At 38.1% G+C, this 20,630-nt stretch overlaps 1 protein-coding gene across 2 annotated transcripts in view; it reads right to left on the minus strand.

Annotated features, from left to right (window-relative positions):
* RSPO2 (R-spondin 2) overlaps nucleotides 1-20,630 on the minus strand; it is a 53,752-nt gene that overhangs the window by 10,495 nt on the left and 22,627 nt on the right. Inside the window, exons 2-4 of one of the 2 annotated variants that reach the window (XM_089477416.1) lie at nucleotides 14,565-14,753; nucleotides 9,181-9,324; nucleotides 7,308-7,496 (exon numbers count right to left, since the gene is read on the minus strand). In XM_089477416.1, the coding sequence (XP_089333542.1) occupies nucleotides 7,308-7,496; nucleotides 9,181-9,324; nucleotides 14,565-14,753 (522 nt within the window). The remainder of the gene's footprint in view (nucleotides 1-7,307; nucleotides 7,497-9,180; nucleotides 9,325-14,564; nucleotides 14,754-20,630) is intronic. The other variant, XM_089477417.1, reaches the window with a different exon arrangement.

Raw genomic sequence — 20,630 nt, forward strand, 5'->3', positions numbered from 1 at the left:
GTTTGTATTTATAAATATATTATAGCTAAATTCACATTGCAAGAGATATTATCCCAAAATATCAATATTTTACTTCTAGGATTACACAATCTCTTTATGAGTCTCATGATGTAGATTAACCCTTTTGATTAACACAATACATTTTATTTTTTTCTAGCCTTGAATCAGCTGAGCCTGTGCTTCTAAAGGCACACCCCCCCCATGTAATTATTTGTTTTCGCATTAAATCCAAATCAGTTTTACTTCTGGGATAATATCTTGATTCGCTCATTGGCTCTAACTATAGTCTAGTACAGGGGTGTCCAACCTGCGGCCCTCCAGCTTCTGCAGGACTACATCTCCCATAATGCTCCAGCTTCTGCAGGATGTAGTCCTGCAGAAGCTGGAGGGCCGCAGGTTGGACACCCCTAGTCTAGTAAAACACATCTAATAAGTCTAAACTATCGGTGAAGTACAGAGGTATGACAACTGACTCAACAACACAAACAGCAACTTGGCCAGAAGTCAAGATACTGAGGAGCGTCAGAGTCTCCCGTTCAACACTATCAAGATTCTACAACAGAATAAATTCTAGTTGAGTTTGCCGGTGGGTTTGATTTATTCAGAATCTATCCCACTTTTAGCATTGGAGCATTTTTTTTTTTAAAACTTGACCAAATAGAAATTGTAATAGAAAGAGATCAAGTAAACTTGAAATGTGGGAATTGCGTTAGTGCTGTTCCATTACAGCTGAATCGGCCCTCAATAATGAAGCCCACGGTGCTCAGAATGGGCCTTAGTGGGCCGTTGACTGTGTGCCGAGCAGGGATAGGTCCTGACGGCATTTTTTGAATGTGGGGGGAGGGGTTAATGGTGGGCTATTTAGGGGTTTGGCGCCAGTGGAGCAGTCTCCATTTTGTCTCACCTACCACTCACTGTTTGTCCCACCCTCCCTCCCTGTTCCTTTTGTGTGTTGTGTTCTTCTGGTGTGTGTTTGTCACGGTCGTGCGTAAGCTTACCAGGTATCTAGGGGGTTAATGCTGATGGGAGAGCATTGGTTTTGGGAGGTTTCCTGGTAGGTGGAACTGGGAACCTTAGGTTTGGGTTTGGGCATCTCGGTATGTCCTTCCCTGTGTGGTTCCTGGATAACCTGGTAAGCTTGGGATGGTTTACATGAAATGGTTAATGTTGAATTATGTTAATTTATGTTATTTATTGTTCTGTGTGTTGGTCATTGTCCTGTTAACGCACCTATTTTGGTTTTAGGTCTGCGTGGCATGGCCTGCATTTAAATAAATTTCGGCTGTGGCCTTTTACACCCAAAAAATCTAAGGTTGTCGTGTCTTTATTGGGTGAAAGGTTTGTGTGTTCTTGCAGGGGGCCTAGCCCGGGAGTAGAGGCTACTACAGTCACTAAACTGCCAAACAAATTCAGCAGCACCTTTTCCGAATAGAAGGGTTTTTAATCAAATGCTTCATGACAAAGTAGCATATAGTGAAAATCTTACTGTTGCTTTGTTTTTATAGTGGATTTTTTTTTTATTATAAAATGTGGTATAAAACACCATAAATACGACAGCAAGAACGTATTAAACAGTTCTTCCCAAAAAAATTCCAGCTAGCAACCAAGTCATCCAGATACAGGAGCTTATGAATACTATGAGCATTCAAGGACAAGATTCAGTTTTGGTCTACATAGAAAATATTGTTCTGTGTTCGGCATTCACATTAATCATCTTGAACAGGACTCGAGGAATTATATTCTTATGCCAAGTACTGGTACGGCTGTAGGAAATTCAAATAAGTGGGCTACGATATACCGTGTCTAATTAGTTTTTATATATTTTGCGCACCACATTACTGTTTAATTCTTAGAAAAGTAGTTAGCAGTCAATAAACATGTTATTTTACTTTGGCAGATGTGATCTGGAGCATAGACTAATTAGCTGGCTAACATACGGCATTTCTGTGATTTAACTGAGATTATGTCACTCGAAAAACACAGAAGAGGAAAATACATCAAGCCGTAGGAGGTTTAGACAACAATTCATTTCTCCACCTGTGTTTTCAAGTTGCCATTTTAAAAAATACTCCCCACACAGTTCAAGTCAAAAGGTCACCTATATGCCACTGTATGGAGGTCTGCAACCGTTCAAAGTAGAAAGCCAAACACACAAAACAAATAGAAGCTACAGCAGAGAGGTCATGAGTCTACCTAGCAATTCTGATTCACACAGCAACCTGTGTCCACCATGGGGCTATGCAATTAAAGAGGTGCTGCGACATTTGAAAGCAAGCCATTTTTTACTTTCAAGGTCTGATTTTGATGGCTCCGCCATCCGCATTACTCAAGACATAACCAGGGTAGTTCATTAAACCACGATCCCTCAAAAGACACACCATTAGGATCTTGCCATCAGCCTATGTAGTCTTATTATTCCTGAAGCTAGATAGTTTCTGTATAACCCAAAAAAGCAGCAATTTAACATGCAATGTGGCATCAAGATGGCGTCTCTCATATAAATATATATATATAAATAAAACAAAACAAAAAAATAACCTGCATTGATTTAATATTGAAATTAAAGTGGAAAGCAAAAAGGATATTCAAAAAGCAGCAACTAGTTAACTACCATGAGTTGCCTTTTAACACAACTTACCACTAACTCAAAAGAGACGGAATGTGCAAAATAAATAAAATAATGTTAATGGATGTTAATTCTGAGAATCTGAATGACTAGTAATTGCGATACAATCACATAACAAACATCTCAGTGAAACATTAAGATTTATGAAGGAGCCCATGGGTCAACAGAAATTATTTGGGGTCCTCATCATGAAGGAGCCATTCTCCAGACATAAATAACACTGCTTTTAATTGGTTAAAATAATATGACAACTGTATCTTTCAGCATGTATGGAGTTTTAGTATACGTTTGGCATCTGATACAACCAAGTTCACATTCATACAGCACAGTGGAGCTCGGTTGGGATGCCTGGGCTAACATTGTATGGAGACACAAGGAATGGGGCACAAAGTGGCCTGAAATCGACCGGTCACAGATAATCACACCCCATCCACTCAATTAAAGCATGTCCCAGTAGGATTTGTAATTAAATGTGCATAGCCAGAGCGTCAAGGCAGATATACATTTCCCAGATATAACAATGTACCCAGGGCCGGCCTTAGGGGTGTGCGACCTGTGCGGCCGCACAGGGCGCCATGGCAACAGGGGCGCCTGGCCAGGACTTAAATGAAAACATCATTTTTTTTTGTTTTGTTTGTTTTTTTTTAACTTTATTTAAATCCTCCATGTTAAATAAAGTTTTTTTAACTTTATTTAACATGTAGGATGTTAAATAAAGTTAAAACACATCAATTTAAGTCCCGGGCACGGAGAGTGAGAGGCACCGAGCGGTTGCTGAAAACTTCACGCGCAACCGATCGGCGCCCCTGCCCGGGACTTAAATTAAAGCATCAGTTTTTTTGTGTTGTTTTAACTTTATTTAACATCCAGAGCTGCAGAGCGAGAAGACGGACGCCTCCCGCTCCCACCGCAGGACTCAACAAGGTAAGTAAGGAAAACGAGCAGTAGGGAGGGGGGAAGGCAGTGATAAGGGTCGGGGGGCAGTGAGAAGGGGCAGGGGGGGCAGCAGTGAGATGAGGCAGAGGTGGTAGATAGTGAGAAAGGGGAGTTTTGTGCAATTTTTTTCCTTTCCTTGTTTTGGGATGGAGGGGGCGCCACAGGAGTAGTCCGCACAGGGCGCCAGAACACTTAAAGCCGGCTCTGAATGTACCCACATAAGGCTATTATCGTGAGGGGCCGGAAGCATTAAGATCTGATAGAAAATATGGATATCAGAGCAGACTTTGGTTTTTCATTTATTACATTGAATTATACTATAAAGCGATGCTGGAAAGGCTTCATTCAGCATATGTTAAATGTATTCTGCGCCTATTGACTTCTTCTGTCTACTATGTATACATGTCTGCTCTATTTTTAAAGCACTCCTCTATCACATAGCTCCCCAATTAATTATTTAGGCCTATCCGTAAAGTTCTAGTATAACATTTTATTTACATTTGTGTATATACCAAGCCATATGATGAAAATATGCACAATATACGTTAAGGCCTAAATATATTACCAGTCCGCCCAATGTAAGATACACATACATACATATATATATATATATATATATATATACACACACATACACATATATACATATATATATATATATATATATATATACACATATACTTATTTATTATTTTTCTAAAATACTAACAGCCACACAAAACTGCTTTAAAATTACATATTATGATGATCTACAAAAAAAAGTTTAGCTTTCAAATGTTGCTGGTAAACTATATAAATATCTGAAATATACAGATATAAAAACCCTTTCTGTGGAAAGGAAAGAAAACATTGTGATTAGCAAAGCCTGTACTCAAAACCTGGCCTAACATCTCTATTGGGTAATATTTTTCCAGAGATCAATTTCTTTTTATAACCTAGCTGTGACCTTATGTTTTTCTATAGATATTTCTAAGAATAGCACATCTGTTCTTCTTTACTGGAGTAACATGATATTTTGTACCCAATATAAATGTGTAGCCCCCTCAGGTTCATGGACCCTTGCCAAATAACTTCCTATAAGTATGGTTTTTTTCCTCGCAACGAAGTGTGCACGAGACAGAAGGTTTGGCTCTAGAAAGTGATTCTGGAAATTACCCGTCCTTCAATGAGCCTAGCATTTTTAAACCACACCTGGTGACCTTACAGATACTGGAACTAAAACATGCTAAGAGCGTATTCCAATCTTGTTACCGTTATCCCAGTCTACTATGAAGCGGGAGGTTTGGTTTTAAGATACATGGTTTGTACAGCGCAGGTGAATTATATAAGTTGGATATCTGGGGAAAAACTATAGCCCTCAATATGCATGTTTGTAAGCAGGATTAAGTTCTTCTCCAACCCGCCATTTGAAAGACATTGGCTAAACAAGTCCAGACATCTGACTAGTAACACTAGTTATCCAAGATGATAAATGTTCCCTTTATGACAGGAGGTGTGAGAATAACTATTACATCACTTAATTTACCAATACCCCTGTGACTAATTTTCTCAAGACTGTTGGTCTTGGTACCAACCAATGAAAGTTTTTGACATCTCCTGATAGGAACCAAGGAGGCCCTTTAATTAGCACAGGCAAGGTCAAATTAAGGAGCTTGGAGCCCTTATACAAAAAGGCCAAACTATTTTTCCATGTCAACACCAACATTTTATATATATAAAAAAAAAGGTTATTCCAGGTTTCTCTACACTCTTTCATGATGTCACCACATGTTCATATTAAGCATTGGCATCACAAAAAGTCACATATAATCCAAGGCCTGACCATGGCATGCCTACAGCCAACAAAGTGCCATTTGTTGTCACATTGGATGGGACTATTGGCAAGTGGCATATAACGCCTGATCCAGACTGCCCCATGCACATATAAATATAATATAGGGCACAGTATAATATTTCATATATCATACAACACAGAGTGTAAAAAACTAGGCTTCTCTAAACTGATCTAGAGATGCCATCAGCCATCACACTTCAAGACACTTTCTTGTTCCCTGGGAGTTGCACATCCATTGACCGAGCACACAAACCCATATAACATGGAGGGAAAGAAAAGGGAGGGCAGTGAAACAAAGTAAGAAGGCTTAACAGCCAGTGTACACTCCAACCTATAGCCTTGCCACTCTTCCTACATGGGTCACAGTAATCCAGAGTTTATGGGCAACACAGTTTGCAACTGTAGTTGAGCAGCTCAGGCTACTAAAATCAAGTCAAGTCTACCATAGGATGAATTACTCAGGGGCCCTGGAGTAATTTTTCATTGTGCCCCTTGGTCAATATGGCCCTGAGCACTGGTCACCAGAGGAGATCCTAAAAATACACTATTAGGTTTGCTTTAAAAAAAATAAAAAAATCAATGTTTCATATAGTCTTGAGTTTTAGCCTTGGAATTATGTTGAAACCCACATCTACCAAACAAATATACAATCAAAATCTTGATGGCAACGGAAAATCATTTTCTTCAACATTTCATGCGCTTTGTCAGTGTAATCTTTATTACGATACATGATGGTTTTAATGGCTCCAATAAAAACGGGACAGCATTGATACAGAACAAGCAGGTGCTGTTCTAAACGAGGAGGGAGAAGAATCAAAGAACTAGGTATGCTGGAAAAATATTTTGAATAGCAGACTTTGCCAAACACCCATCCCTTCAATGACCCAGCTTTTTGCTATGCCTCTTGGCTGTGCCTGCCGCTAGCAGGCACTTTATCTTCTAATCTTTCAGGGTGGTTTATGGATAAGCTTGCATGTTTTCTTCAATGAATTATATACGTGTCAAGTGTAATCTTGTAAAAAATAGAAGCAGACCACGTGTTGGTGTGGAATTGTAAAAATGTTACTTGACACTAAACTTGGCTACATGCTTTTAATTTGGTCAAAAATGAAAACAAAATCCCGTTTGGTATTTTAATCCTGTATGAGAATAATTAAGGAAGACTGAAATTTAAATACGAGATGGACTAAAAAAATAAAAAAATAAAAAAATCAGAAAACTGGATTAATCTAAAGAAAATACCTTAATTAAAGTATTCAGAGTACTCTTTGGGACTGTCAGAGAAAACTGTCCCTTTAAGATTTTGCCCAATTTGTCCATTTCCTCCCCAATGCCTAACGTTCTAGTATGAAAAACATAACCCTGAAACTACGCGTTGCTTTCTGACTGCAGAACGCTCTCACTATCTGTACATGTTTGTGCTAATGGATTTAATTCTGAAGAAAAATAATAAAGCTTTTAGTGGTTAAGATTAATGAATCCAGAGACATCGGTTAATTCATTAATTATTGCTATCTGCTATTAAGTTTGGCAAAGCGCACATTAAATTTGCGTAATTTTTTTTTTTTCTAGTGGAATCGTTCGTGTTGGTTTTAATAGTTGATCATCATGTAGCGAAGATCATAAAATGATTAGTTGGGGGCTGTACCAGATTTATGGAAAGAAACATTCTTAGACAAATTTCTAATTTATTAGGCACAGTATTCCTTGGCTCTGTACAAGAATACCGGATTCACGTAACTCTAGCATTAGTAGGAAGAATTTAAAAACACAGTCTAAAAGTAAAAAAAAGCCTGAGGCTGGAATTACAAGAGGTAATATTTTCAGTGGAGAAACTTAGAAGAAAAATAATATAAGAACCAAAGAAGCAAAACACGATAGTTGGAGTAACAAGTACAGAACGGCTATTACCTCCAGGGCAGTGTCTCGTTGCCATCTTGCATCTTCTGGATTCTGCAATGGTTGGACAAGGAATTGTATCTTTCGCAGGCTTCTTCACAATTTGTCTCGTTCTTGTTTCCAGACCCCATTTAAATCCGCAGGTTCTGTTATTTCTACTGCATACACCCCATTCACTCCAAGGTCCCACCTCACAGCCATCTAGAGATGAAGAACATTATTATTATGCAAGCATTTCAAGTATTATGGTAACTTAGGTCTTTAGGAACAATTCAAGCATATTTCAAAACTAAACCCAGAAATGATGGTTTACACATGTCTACCGTCTCACCGTCATTGAAATAGATTGAGAAAATAAAACAGACATACTGGGTATAATATATTAGCCACTCAAATTACCTACATTGTCCCAACAACTGGTTTAAAAAAAAATTGTCGGGTTACAGATTTGAATGATTAACCCCACGTTAAGTTGTGAGCCTGTACTTTGTCATGAAGTAGTTAATGGTATTTCTATAACAAAACGCATTTAACTACTAGAATGGAATAAGCAGTGGAGATGGCTACCTTCAGCGGCACACAGATAACCCAAGACTTATACATACCAAATGGTTATTAAAACACCCGTATGTAATATACCTTTCAGAGGAGGACTTTTATACATTTATTTATAAGAACACAAAATAAAATATTGCTTATGAGCCTACCAACCACACACTTTACATACACTTTCTTTGCATTTATTAAATGGCAATAACTTGTCATAACTAAACTAATTTGAAACCAAATAGGACTAATTGTGTTTTATTTTAAAGTACAATTATACTCTATTCGGCAATATAATTTGATTTATATTAATGCCATCATGCAACTAATTCTCTTAATGAGACCCCACTTACCCGGACATGATATTATTCCGGGAATACACAAGCGTATGGTATACGGAAAAAGCCACAGTAAATTCAAATCATTTATGTACTACAAATTATTTTCGGAATATTAAGCAGCTTAGAGGTTTTATAACGGGGCACATATATATATATAAAAAAAAAAATATTGCTCAATCTTTAACAAAAAGTAATTCTCTCTTGCTGTTCAATATATTTGGAACTCCCTACCACCGTATATTCACCAAGCTTCAACTCTGCAAATTCAAAATAAAGGAACACATTTTAATTAATGTAAAATCTACTTATTCTCCCGATTGTATCTGATTCTGTATATCTGCACACTCCTTACTACTAGACTGTAAGCTCTATAGTTTTAGCTATAGACTACCATACTTCTTATATGAATGCACTTTTATGCCGTCATGATCAAGTACCATGCATATCGGTTAGTACTTCAATAAAAACATGTTGGGGGAAAGTTGTCTATGTTTAAGGCGAATGATTAACGCAGGTATGAAGGTACCCATAAGAATGAACTAAGTTAAGTAGCTGCAAGGTTAGCCATCATTAGGAAATGGGACTTGTTTGGGGTGTAGGCCTTTTTCAGAAATTCAGTTGGGAAAGAATAAGGGTGTGAACACCAGGGCTGGGGGTACAGTTTGGGAAATTGACTAAAGTGTCATGTAAGGAAAACATAATTGGCTTCTGTCCATTTTAACTAGACATTGTAGCATGACCTCTCTGCTGTGAACTATTGGGGTTAATTAGCTAAAGTTTAAGTCGACAGTAGGGTGGAGCTGGCCCAGCACAATGTATAGTTTAATAAGCGAGCTGAAATTTCACTAGTTAAAATACACTTTATATAGGGCCATCTAAATTATTCTCGGAACTGAAGCTGGCTGGTGTTGGCCATTCATAAAGTCAAGTGAAGCCAGACAGAAAAACTCAACTCTCCTGCCAACTCCCACTTTGGTGAATAAAGCCCTATAACTTACCCACACACTCCATGGTATCATCCAGCGGTGCAAATCCTTCCGGGCATTCCTCAAAACAACGTCCTTTGTGGGAGTAAAAGCCAGCTTTGCATTTTGTGCAAAAATCTCTACTAAAACAAGAGTCACAATTGTCTATTCTGCACCCTAAACGGAAGAGAAAACATAAACGTGTTACAGGTTACTTAAATACGGCACTTTTAAAACATTTTAGCGCTGGTTTTCCACAAATATAAACGTCTGCAAGTTTGTACAAAGCAAGTCCAGGTCTCATTGGGTGGACCGTTTATACATGAAAGCAGTAACTTTATATAATATCTAGAATCAGACAGGGTCAGCCTTACGGTTTCTAGCACTCCGGGCGAGCTCTCTTGCACGTTCTTGTTGGGTGGGTGTCTTATACCAGCTGAACCACTTTGGAACACACTTTGAAATTTATTCCTGGAAACAGCGCCAGACTGGCGATGAGCAGGCTGCCCTGTCGCTTTAAGGCCAGCCGATGCCTGATGTGAGGCCGGTGGCTGGATACGTGCAGCCATTTTTATGCTAGAGAGGCAGATCAGGCGAGTGTGTGGTGCCAATGGCCAACTGCAAGATGGCAGGTTTGGGCCTGCCAGGAGTCACAACACAGCAGCAGTCTACTTTAATTTCTTCTTTTTTAGTGTAGGGCAAAACCCATATCGCATGACTTTTAAAATACAGTTTCTATGACAGACATTAAAGTTACAAGTCTTGCTAACCCAATGGTTTACCCGACACAATCGTATTACTTGGCTCTAAAAACATCCAAGACTGTATCTTCTTACAGTTCCTCAGATAATCCATAAAAGAGTAATACGTTTGTTTTATACATTTTCCAGTGGTTGTTATATTAAAAGCAAGCAATGCAGGAGAGTCAAACATATGTACAGACTAATATTTACAAATCCTACAGGGCCTGGAAAAGAATAGTTTAATAAAACAAAGAAATGTCATTCTTGTAATGTAATTGTAAAGTATTTTGGAAATCCAGTATACCAGAATGTGTACAAGAAAATATGTATATATGTGTAACTTCTACTTTATTAAACACAAAAAACGTATTTTCCTTTGTTGAGCTTTTTAATAATTTTTTATATATTTTTTTTTTTTTTTAAGGAAAGTTGAAAAATACAGAAACCCATTATGACCAAACGTCAAGGTAACATTAATATATTTCCAGTATTCCTTTGAAAGAAAAAAAATACATTTCAAAAGTAAGTGTTGTAGTGGAAAGAGAAAAAAAAAAAAAAACAGAATTAAATGTATACCTGTATATACAACGGAGACACTTTATAAATCAGGTACATTATGGGAAATGTGCAATTCATTTCTAACACACTACGTTTGGCACTACAAAACTCTCACCAGGCACAAAAATCTCACCAGCCATACGAGGTTGCATTAAGCATTTGGAACTCATTTACAGCATACAATACTAGGTCTTTTGGTCAGTTGTATAAATCACTCCTGTCTTATTGTGTCTGTGAAATATAGAACTTCTGAAATAACCATTTGCAAATCCCCCTGAGGGCCCTTCCAAGTCTGAGTATTTTCTTTACAAAAAAAAATTTTTTTACAAGGTCAACAGCCAAATATATGGGCAAATCCTCAAGCTCGTAACTCATCCTTTGGTCTTGTAAAGTTATTTTAGATCTGAAAACAAAACTTGAATCATCATTCCAGTCCAAATATTAATATGAAGTCATTTGACAGTCAATTATAAGCGCACAGTGGTGCCGCTAAGTATTTTTTTTCAAATCTGTGTTGACCGCAGAGACTAGAATTTATAGGACTTCTAGATAATTGGATTTTAAAGTGGATTTTTGGGAAATAATCCGAAATATATGTTAAGTAAACAATATTAATTTACGGGAAGCATTTTCTGCATAGTAATTTGTATGCATATTCACAGAAAAATGATAAATGTCCGAGTGGTAGAAGAATTCTAGGTCCTTAACATATGAACAAGTGAGGATGAAGAGTTTTAAAAAAGGACCAGTTTCTCCTCTGTTAATGGCAGAGTTGGTGTTTTGCAATATGAGGTCAATTCTTAGAAGGAATCACGTAGATTCAATTGGTGAATTATGCAGTAGGGCCATAAACAGACCATATCGCAAGTTACATCACTTGTCCTTCTAACAGAGGTTCCACATGTCAAAGACAGTGAGAATTCAAGATGTCTCATTGAAAAAAAAAATTCTCTCTGAATATAAAATACAAAGCTGTTTACAGGAATTTAGGTTAACCAACGAAAACCTGGTTTCGTCTCCAGTCGGTCCGGTAAACGTCCTTTATCTGCAGCCCTGGAAGATGTTGTTAGTCATGTGATATTGAACTTCCCAACACACCATACTGGTCGATTTATGGCAATGCCAGCGATGTTTTATCTATCGAATTAAGTCCTATCCTTTGTAGCCTTTCATTAGTCAGACGGTCCCTCTGTGTGACTAAGACTGAGGCTTTCCACCATATGCAACTAGGAACAAAATAAGGACTCGCTGCCTTTCTCTAGTAGCCTGGGCCCATACACAGAAAATATTTTAGAAACCTTTTTTAATGAGATACTAGTAATAAAAAAACATGGGTGGGAGTTCTTTAATATATCTCTACTACGAGGTTGGGTTATGTGCCGCAATGGGCTGGGCTATTTTTTAGTAATTGAGTACATTAAATAGAAGCAGAAGAAAATTTTGCATCATTTATTTGATTAGCTACACATTACCGTAGCTTTTTATAAAATATCACATTAACGGACACCAACCATCAGAAATTATTTGTTAAAGGATAAACTTGCACAGAATTGATAAGAAGTACAGACCATATACAAGAAATTATATAAATGATGTTGTAATGTGAGGTCTTGAACAAAGGTTTGGATTAGCCAGCTATGCCAAAACTGCAGCCACATCAAAGAAAAGCTTTTAAGATGATTGAACCAAAGTGACATAAAGACTTTTTATTAATACACCGTCTGGGATTTCTGGCAAGGCAGTATGATTTTAAAACAATTTATATATGTGTGTACACAGATTAAATTATATATATATTACTCAGCGACATTTTATCTGTTGAACTGCATTTTGCGAAATAGAGAGAGATGAGGTTTGGTTTTTGATGGTCCAGGAATGGTTGATCAGATGGTCACCATACCTGGGAGCTCTCCGGGTTTGACCTGGAGATTGCCGGGTGAGGGCTGCTCCTCTGGTTCAAGACCCGAATCCTCCGGGTCGCGGGAGCGGGGTCTTGACACGCCCCGCTACTCACCCATTTTTCCTTTAAACGGGGGTGTTTCAGTCCTGGCCGCAAGGGAAGCCTCCGGGTAGCCGGAGCCCAGAAATTCCCAGGAATGATGGTCACTTACCTCCCAGCTTCTGTCCCTGACATCCTGATTCACTAGGGGTAGAGCTTGGGAACTTGCAATATACATTCGGTATAGCGAGATTGCCAAAAAAGTAAGACAGACTTGGAGCTCGAGTGGAACAGAGTGGCAAAATCGGGACTGTCTTGCGCAAAGGGGGGCATTTGGGAGACATGTGGTCAAAACACATGGGTCTACTTTATTGTTATGAACAAACAAAAATGCATTACTATATTATTACACAGTAAAATTCTTGGTGGAGAGAAGGGTGGCATTAAAGTGTCATGCCAGACATCTTATGCACTTTAATATATAGGATAGCTGAGTGGTCCCTTTAAGTTTTTGTATGGTCCCCCGTTGTGAAAGCATGGCTGAAAACATCCATTAACGTGCGACACTTTATCTGTTGAACTGCATTTTTCAAAATAGAGAGATGATATTTGGTTTTTGATTTCCAGGAATGGTTTCCGGGAGGGAGGGGGCTTTTGCAAAATAGTAGCAATGCCCAAGGAGTGGGGCATGGGAAGAATACGGTGGAGCTACTATACCCTGCCAGTTCCAATGAGATGTGGCATCAAAATGATACGGCGTGCGGACACCGCCACCGTCATTGTTCATCACTGTAGATGCTGTAGTAGCCTCGCCTGTACACTACACATACAGACACACTTGTGAGTTTATTATTGTCGCCAGGGGTGGCAGGGCAACTTCTCCAAAAGAAGAACATTTCTATTTGTACAAGTTGAAGAATTGATGCTAAAAGCACTTTACTAAGAATTTTTCATTGATGGAGCTGCATGGGACACCGGAGTGTCCCTTTAAAAAAATAATTGGTAAATAAGCTCATTTCAATGAGCCAATTCAAAAAGTTTTTCACGAACGTCACACAGACCTAGTAACCATTAGGACAAACAATAGAGAGATATGTACAGCGACATGCCAGATCTCATGAGAAGATGTAAAAGATCAGAGTCTATGATAGGGATTTAAAATGCAAACAAATAAGGGTTTTATTTCCAGGGCTTCGGTATACATCAATAGCTTGTGAAGATCAGAAAACATTGGTGACAAAAAAACAATTATTGGACACAGTTCATGTAGTCTATGAAAGATGATGCAAACCACTTCAAAAACACATGACTTTGATGGGAAACATTATGCCGAGGCCTATCGGTTCTTTACGTAAATCTAGGGATAAAGAAAGGCTTTGTCAGATCTCTGATGAAACCTTGAAAATGGCATCGATGAAAGCATATAGCTAAAATTGGATATTCAATAACCAGACACATGAATATTCAGTTGCACATAATCAGTCCGAGTGGGGTAAAAATTAAACGAACACGCCAAAAAATATTTGGCAATGTAATCCATCATATATGTTACAGCTGTTTATTATTTGTGAGTTATACAAATGGATGAACACTGATCAAATGGCAGGTTCCACTTCTTTGACATTTTGTATTTTGAGTTAACTTTTAAGTTCTAAAAAAATCCATATTCTTATGGATTTAATTTGTTTTGAAGAATGTTCTAAATAAAATAGGGAACACGAACACAAAAAGCTAAACCGAAAACTTGAATAGGGAAATTGCATAGGAAATCCATGACGATAGGGTAAAGAGAGCCCACGGAATCACAGCGATTGCCGAAATATAACTCACATCATGCCCAGCCTAGAAGTTAAAGGGTAGTGAGAATTGTAATTCGGCAATATCTGGAGTCCTGCCAAATCCCTGGGGTATAGAGACAAAAACCAATGTAACCGAAAACCCCACTCCCTCAAAACTATATTGGAGACAAGTGTGCAGTAATGTGTACTACATAAAAGATATCACATTCAAAGAACAATAAATTTCACATTAGAACATTTCATCACATACTCAAAATATTTTAAGAAGCCATTTCAAGATTTACTGCTCAATGTAAATGTCCCAATGCAATTAATTTGGAAGAAGTCAAAATATATGATGTAGGATCAAAAACAAACATACGGAATAAATCTACTTACTTGAACATCTGTTCATGTCAGGAGCCCGGAGACCATAGTATCCGGGTGGGCAGGAATGCAAACATTCTCCGTACTGTCTCATTCCTTCTCTTCGCAGGAAGAAGAATAATTTGGGCTGACAACGGATACACCCATTGTCTTTTGAGCAAGAAAGGCAGCCTTTGCATATCGGATTAGATCCATAGCTGGCTGTAAAATAAAGAGAATTATACAGTTATTGATACACCTTTGAGACCTGCTTGGACACCACTAGGTTAATATCGCGTACAAACATCTAGTACTATCAGACCTATCTTTATATAGCATTTTTGGCACATTCTCAGATCATATAGATGCGTTTAGTAAAAGAATTAACAAAAAAATCCAGTACTGCACATAAAAACTCAAGATGCAGACAAGCTAGCCACTAAGGAAAAAAACACTACTGTAACCAGTAGCACATTGGGGTATGACAGCAAAAATTAAAAGAAAAACATATAAAAAAACTAACAAGAACATAAAATGTAGATTTGCTGCCAATGTTTTTGTCATCAGATATAACAGAAGTATAAACACATGCAATGGGGCTTTCCAACAAGACTTCATAATGACCCCATAAGCTTGGTGGTCAATATCATGAAATACAGCCTGGCAACAGCTAAAACTGCCCCAACAGTGCCAGTGAATTAGTGTTTATAATCCATCTCTTCAGCTGAAGCATTCTGAACCTTTCCATTCCAGAAAGATTTAACAGATTGTGGGTGAATTGTTATAGAGATACCAGATATTTCACATTGGTCCTAGAGAACATAGTGGCTCCAGTACTAGTGGGCCAGAACAAAGTGTTCAACAAAGGGTTAGAGTAATTTCTGAGAACATCTGTTGTCCCTCCTACAGGTATTATTACTATAAATTATTGTAGCAAAGTAACACTTGTTTTGTAATGATTGTATTGCACGCTCAAGAGCAGGTGAGCCCTCATAATGGAGACCATTACATACGACACATTGAATCAGGCTTGACTGGCTATCTGCCCAGTGGGCCACCGGCTGACATAGCCCTATACTCGCCCAATCTGTCTCTCCAGCTACTATCGGCTAACACTTCAAAATTTTTACTGCAGTTCATTAATGCTTCAGTTCCATTTTTGTTTTTCCGGCCCCAAAAAACTCGCACTCAAAGGGGTTTGGTTTGCACAAAAAAAGAGCTTCACTACTTATATCATCAATGACTATGTGCTTAAGGCACAAATGCATTGGGTACCACACTGTGTACACGTCTACTGCCGACTGAGCAATTGTAGGATGCTATTTGCATAAATAAAGAAGGATTTTTTTTACTGCCATCCGGTGAGCCCGCTGTCCTTTACTTTTTTGCTTCGCTATTTTGTGCTAAAAAAGATACACCGGGCTAATAATTAGTATCATTTAACGTTGTGCAAAACCTCAATGTCCGAGTTTTCTTCAAAAGAATACGGTCCTAGATCCTCATCTAACTCTGGAACAAAAGTTACATTTTTTTAACAGATAATCCCACTGTAGATTAGAACCAAAATTTATGCTTAAATGACTTTAACAGAGAATATGGATTGGATATTGTTTTTAAAAGATCAAAGTCCCCGGTAGATTCAGCCTGACATGCATATGGTGCCATATTAGAACAATCAAAGTTGATACAAATATTCACATATCTGGGACAAATTTAAGTGAATTCCATTACACTGTGAATCTAAGAAGATTAAAAGTGTACACAGGAAAATTATTCTGCCACTTGAATCTGCCAACATAGATATTTAACTTGCAGATTAGTAGGGGTTTCCACCTTCACCAATCCCAAAGTTTAACATAATAAATTGTTGTCGGCAATGTATCTCACATATTTAAACCTTTGAGCCAGGCCAATTTTTGTAGTTTTGCTATACTTACACTTTGGTAACAACCTTAGAAGCTGCGTGTGCGCCTCTTGAAGGAAAAAATAAATGGTAGCACAGCCTCCATAGTTCAGCGGCCAAAAAGTCTTCAAAATGATGTCATATTTCGGCACTCAGCAGTAAGGACAGCGGTGCGAGGGGAGGGCTGGCTGCTTCCAGCCCGGGATGCAAATAAAGCCTATTTGCCCCCTTGCCCCCTACATGCACGCTGACATACATATGTATGTATACTCACCCTAAAACAAACTTACACTAATACAAACATTCATGATAAGCCACTTCTACATACTCTCACTCTAACTAACATACATTAATTCATAAATACTGCCTCTCACCATCATCCCCTTACCTGACTCGCAGTTTGCATTCTGTGCAATCAGCCTCGTTTTTACTACAGGATCATCTAAAAAAAACTCTTGTTAGGTGACCCTGCTGTGGTTGCTTCCCCGGGTCGCTCCAAAATGGTTTACTAAATGCCGGGGCGAGAAGGCAATTGCGGAGGGGGCATCTGGTGACAAAACCGTAGCTTAAGCTTAGGGCAGTACAGACGGTAAATACATGACTGGTTAAAAAGGGACTAAAGGGCAATAGCTGTCATCACAACTTTTATTGTAACTAAACCTCCGTAAATTACCTACAGATCAATTTCTGTTCCTTAAGTTCTCTCGTTTTTCCTTACCTAGCCCTATCAAGAACTTAATATGGGAAGAAAATCAAGTAGACCATGTAAAAATAGCTACATGAAAACATGCATCACAAGATACACACTAATACTTTAAAGAAAACAAAAGAAGATCAACATGTATCAAAATGTACATACACAAAGCCATGGACTACATAGTCATTTGATCAGGTCTCCAATACTGCACCCATCACATCTTCCATCCAAGTTTTAACATGCTATAGGCTGCCTTTAAAAAATAAAAAAAATAAAAAACCTCTAGGAAAAATATATTATTTAGGCAAGCAGCGTTCTTGTGTTTATTTCTATGTGCTCTGTAGGGATTCCATTTTACTGCAATGCATATCAACAAGTGCTGTTTGATGCAAATGCCTCCAGTTACATTTCACAAACCACTGACAAAAGACAGCAATGCTGGCTAATTGTTCTGGGCCGTTTGCAAGTGTGAAAATAAATTCACTGGCAATCAAAACTTGAAATGGTGAAAAAGGGGGTCTGTTCTTCCCCAGATGCTTAGATTACTAGGTTTTGTAATGGATTTTCAAACACCTTTGTTGGCGAAAGTCAATAAACAATAAATGCAGTCATTTTTGGGGGCCGGGGGGGTGTACTTGTGCTCAACAAGCATTGTAGAACACAGTTCGCTTTTTGTAGGGAATAATAATTTATGGTAATACTCGGACACAGATTCCAAATATTAACCATTGAATAGCCCATCACAAAGATAATGGTCCTCATGAAAATCATTACTGAATTAATGCACTCTTATTGAAGCAGTGGTTCAACAGAGACCATCAACCCAACACCAACTGGAGTGAAGAGATCATTAAGTCAGAATAGACTATGAAGCTTGCTCCAGGCTGTGTGCCACCGAGAATCTGTCCATTCTACTTAAATACCCAGGAACCAGACTCTTAGAGTTCCCAAATATCCTTATGAGTCAACCTTTTCTATAATCATTCCTAGAAAAGCTGTGTATTTGACCTCAAGACTAAGTATGAAGGTTTCTTGCCATGCCCCTGGGGCAGCGTCTCTATCACAGCTATTAACCTTACAAAATTCTAGCTCACATTGCAAAGAAGAGGAAGAAAAAAAAAAGTTTAGACACTGAAGAAATGCACTAAACATTTATCTGTGGCTTTCTTTGTAAGGAACCTATAAAATATATTCTTACTGCCCTAGGCCTGACCCAACAGTGCCAGGATCAGAAGATAGCCCCACTGCACAGTGACACGCCAAGGTGAGCTGCCCTGGGCAAAATACATTTAAATATCTTGATTCTGTACTGTTAAGGAGCAGAAAAAGTATATTAGAAAAAACAAAAAGGGGTTGTAATTTTTGACCTGGTACCTTCTCCCCAACTTGTGGAAGATTACCGCTATGGAACAACAAAGCCCTGTCCCTCGGAAAAACAAGACAGTTGCGAGGTATATGTAAACCTCACATTAGCAAAAAAGCTATTTTCTATTTTGAGAAAATAGGTGAAACCATTTGCCTGGATGTACACAAAATTCTACACACTTCTATCACATGCATTATAAAATGCAGAGCCAATGAGCAAGAGTAAACAAGGTCTTCCTAAATACTAATGATGCAAATACACCTGTAATTCTGGAAAAAAAAGCCAAAGGCCTTCTGGAAAATCATGCATTATAATACTACATATTATATATTTACCATATAAATCATAGAAAGGCCTTCAGCTAAAAGTGCAGAAATACCTTTGAAATGAAACCAGAGCTTCCTTCTTTTATGGTGACATTACAAATGATGTCATGCATTAAAAGGAAAAAACACCTCCAGCTGAATCCCATTTGGAGATATACTGTTTCTCTTTCGTTTCTTATCAGTACAGATATTGATTTTCATTTCAAATAAAAGGAGTTGAGGTGGTGGTTGAGATAGATCTGATTAGCTATTCATACTGCAGCCGGTAGGTAAACCACTTCCATGTAGTCAACAATGTAGCAAAATATTACAACTACCGCTTTTTCTTACTTCATTTTGCATTGCGGACACTCAATGAAACCGTTTTCCCCATAGCTTTTAACAAGTTGCATCTCACTGAAGGACTCGATATTCCCCTCATATACCGGTAGTTAAATACGAAATTGCATTGATTTAGTCTGATTTCCAAAACAGGTTGTTGTAAGACGAACTTCTCAAGGTATGCATTTGCAAAAAGACAAAGGAGAACAAACAAACCAGTATTTGACTAGTCAGCGAAGTGAATCTTTTGATATCATTGCAAGTTGCCCACAACTTATGCTTTGATCAATCAACTCTGGCATAGTAGGGCAGCGTATGCATGGTCTTAAGATGGTTATAGTACATAATGAGTAGGGTGCCAAAAGGCGCTAGCTTGGAATGCCCACTGCCTTTATCTTCACTTGAGCTTCTACCCCGATAAAACCTGAAGTCATTTTTTCCTGGCTGTAAATAATCTAAAGTAAAAGATTTGGGGATATGAGTACTTATTGGGACAGTCTAATGTCTAATGTCCCATGTAGCTCAACAAAGAATGCATATTAAAGTACTTTGTAAGCACAACCGTTTTGTTTATCTACATGACTAATGAATGCATTTTAGGAGACAACACTTCCTACGTGGTGCCATTGAATGTATCGCCTACTAGAGAAGAGGGATTCTGCAGAATCCCCCCCCCTTGCATACGCAAGCAGGACTCATGAAAATGTAAAGTGTCTGGAGTATCCCTTTTAACTAAAGAAAACCAACAACCCATTCAACATATGTTACCATTCAACAAAACAGTGTTTTAACACTTAAAACTATTTGCACTGAGAAAGAGATACTAGGGTGTAAGTCCTTACAGATCAATTGATCAAAATGCTGTCAATGCACAAAAACATCCACTGACCTCATGGAGGTGGCAAGTTTTCCTTGAAAACTATCCAAGGAAGGGGGGAAAAGGGTATAGGGTTTTTAATACTATATCAAAGCGTCTAAGGCATAAGCAGAAATCAAAGACAAACAAACATTATTGGCATCTGGCTAGTTGATAAAAAAACATAGCCACCTGCCAGCAACTAGTCAACCCAACAGGCATTGCTGGCCGGAAAATCTAAGGTGCCAACACTTAAGCTGAAAAGTGTTAAAAAGGCTTTCTGCTTTTTCACAGCATCATTCAATAAAAAAACAAAACAAAAAAAACAAAACTAAAAGCAACAGTAGAGAAAGTAATTGCAAAAAGTCGTCAATGAGTGTTCAGCGCCAATATAAAAAAGCCCCAAACATTATTTGTTCCTCCGTGTTTTATGTAGGAAAATTTTATAAAAATGGTTCTTATAGTACTAATTAGATATTTTAGGCGTACTGCATTAGAGAAATAAAAAAAACCTATAATTTTCCAAGACATCTGCAAATTATTAACGCTAAAGACTGCAAAACATGGAGCCCAGTTTAAAATAGTAAGTTCAAAAGAAAAGATGGTCCTCCTATCCATGTTTGCAAAATA

Source organism: Sceloporus occidentalis, unplaced genomic scaffold, assembly GCF_023333645.1.
Source record: "Sceloporus occidentalis isolate IW3139 unplaced genomic scaffold, rSceOcc1.0.p SCAF_11, whole genome shotgun sequence".
Taxonomy (NCBI): Eukaryota; Metazoa; Chordata; class Lepidosauria; order Squamata; family Phrynosomatidae; genus Sceloporus; species Sceloporus occidentalis.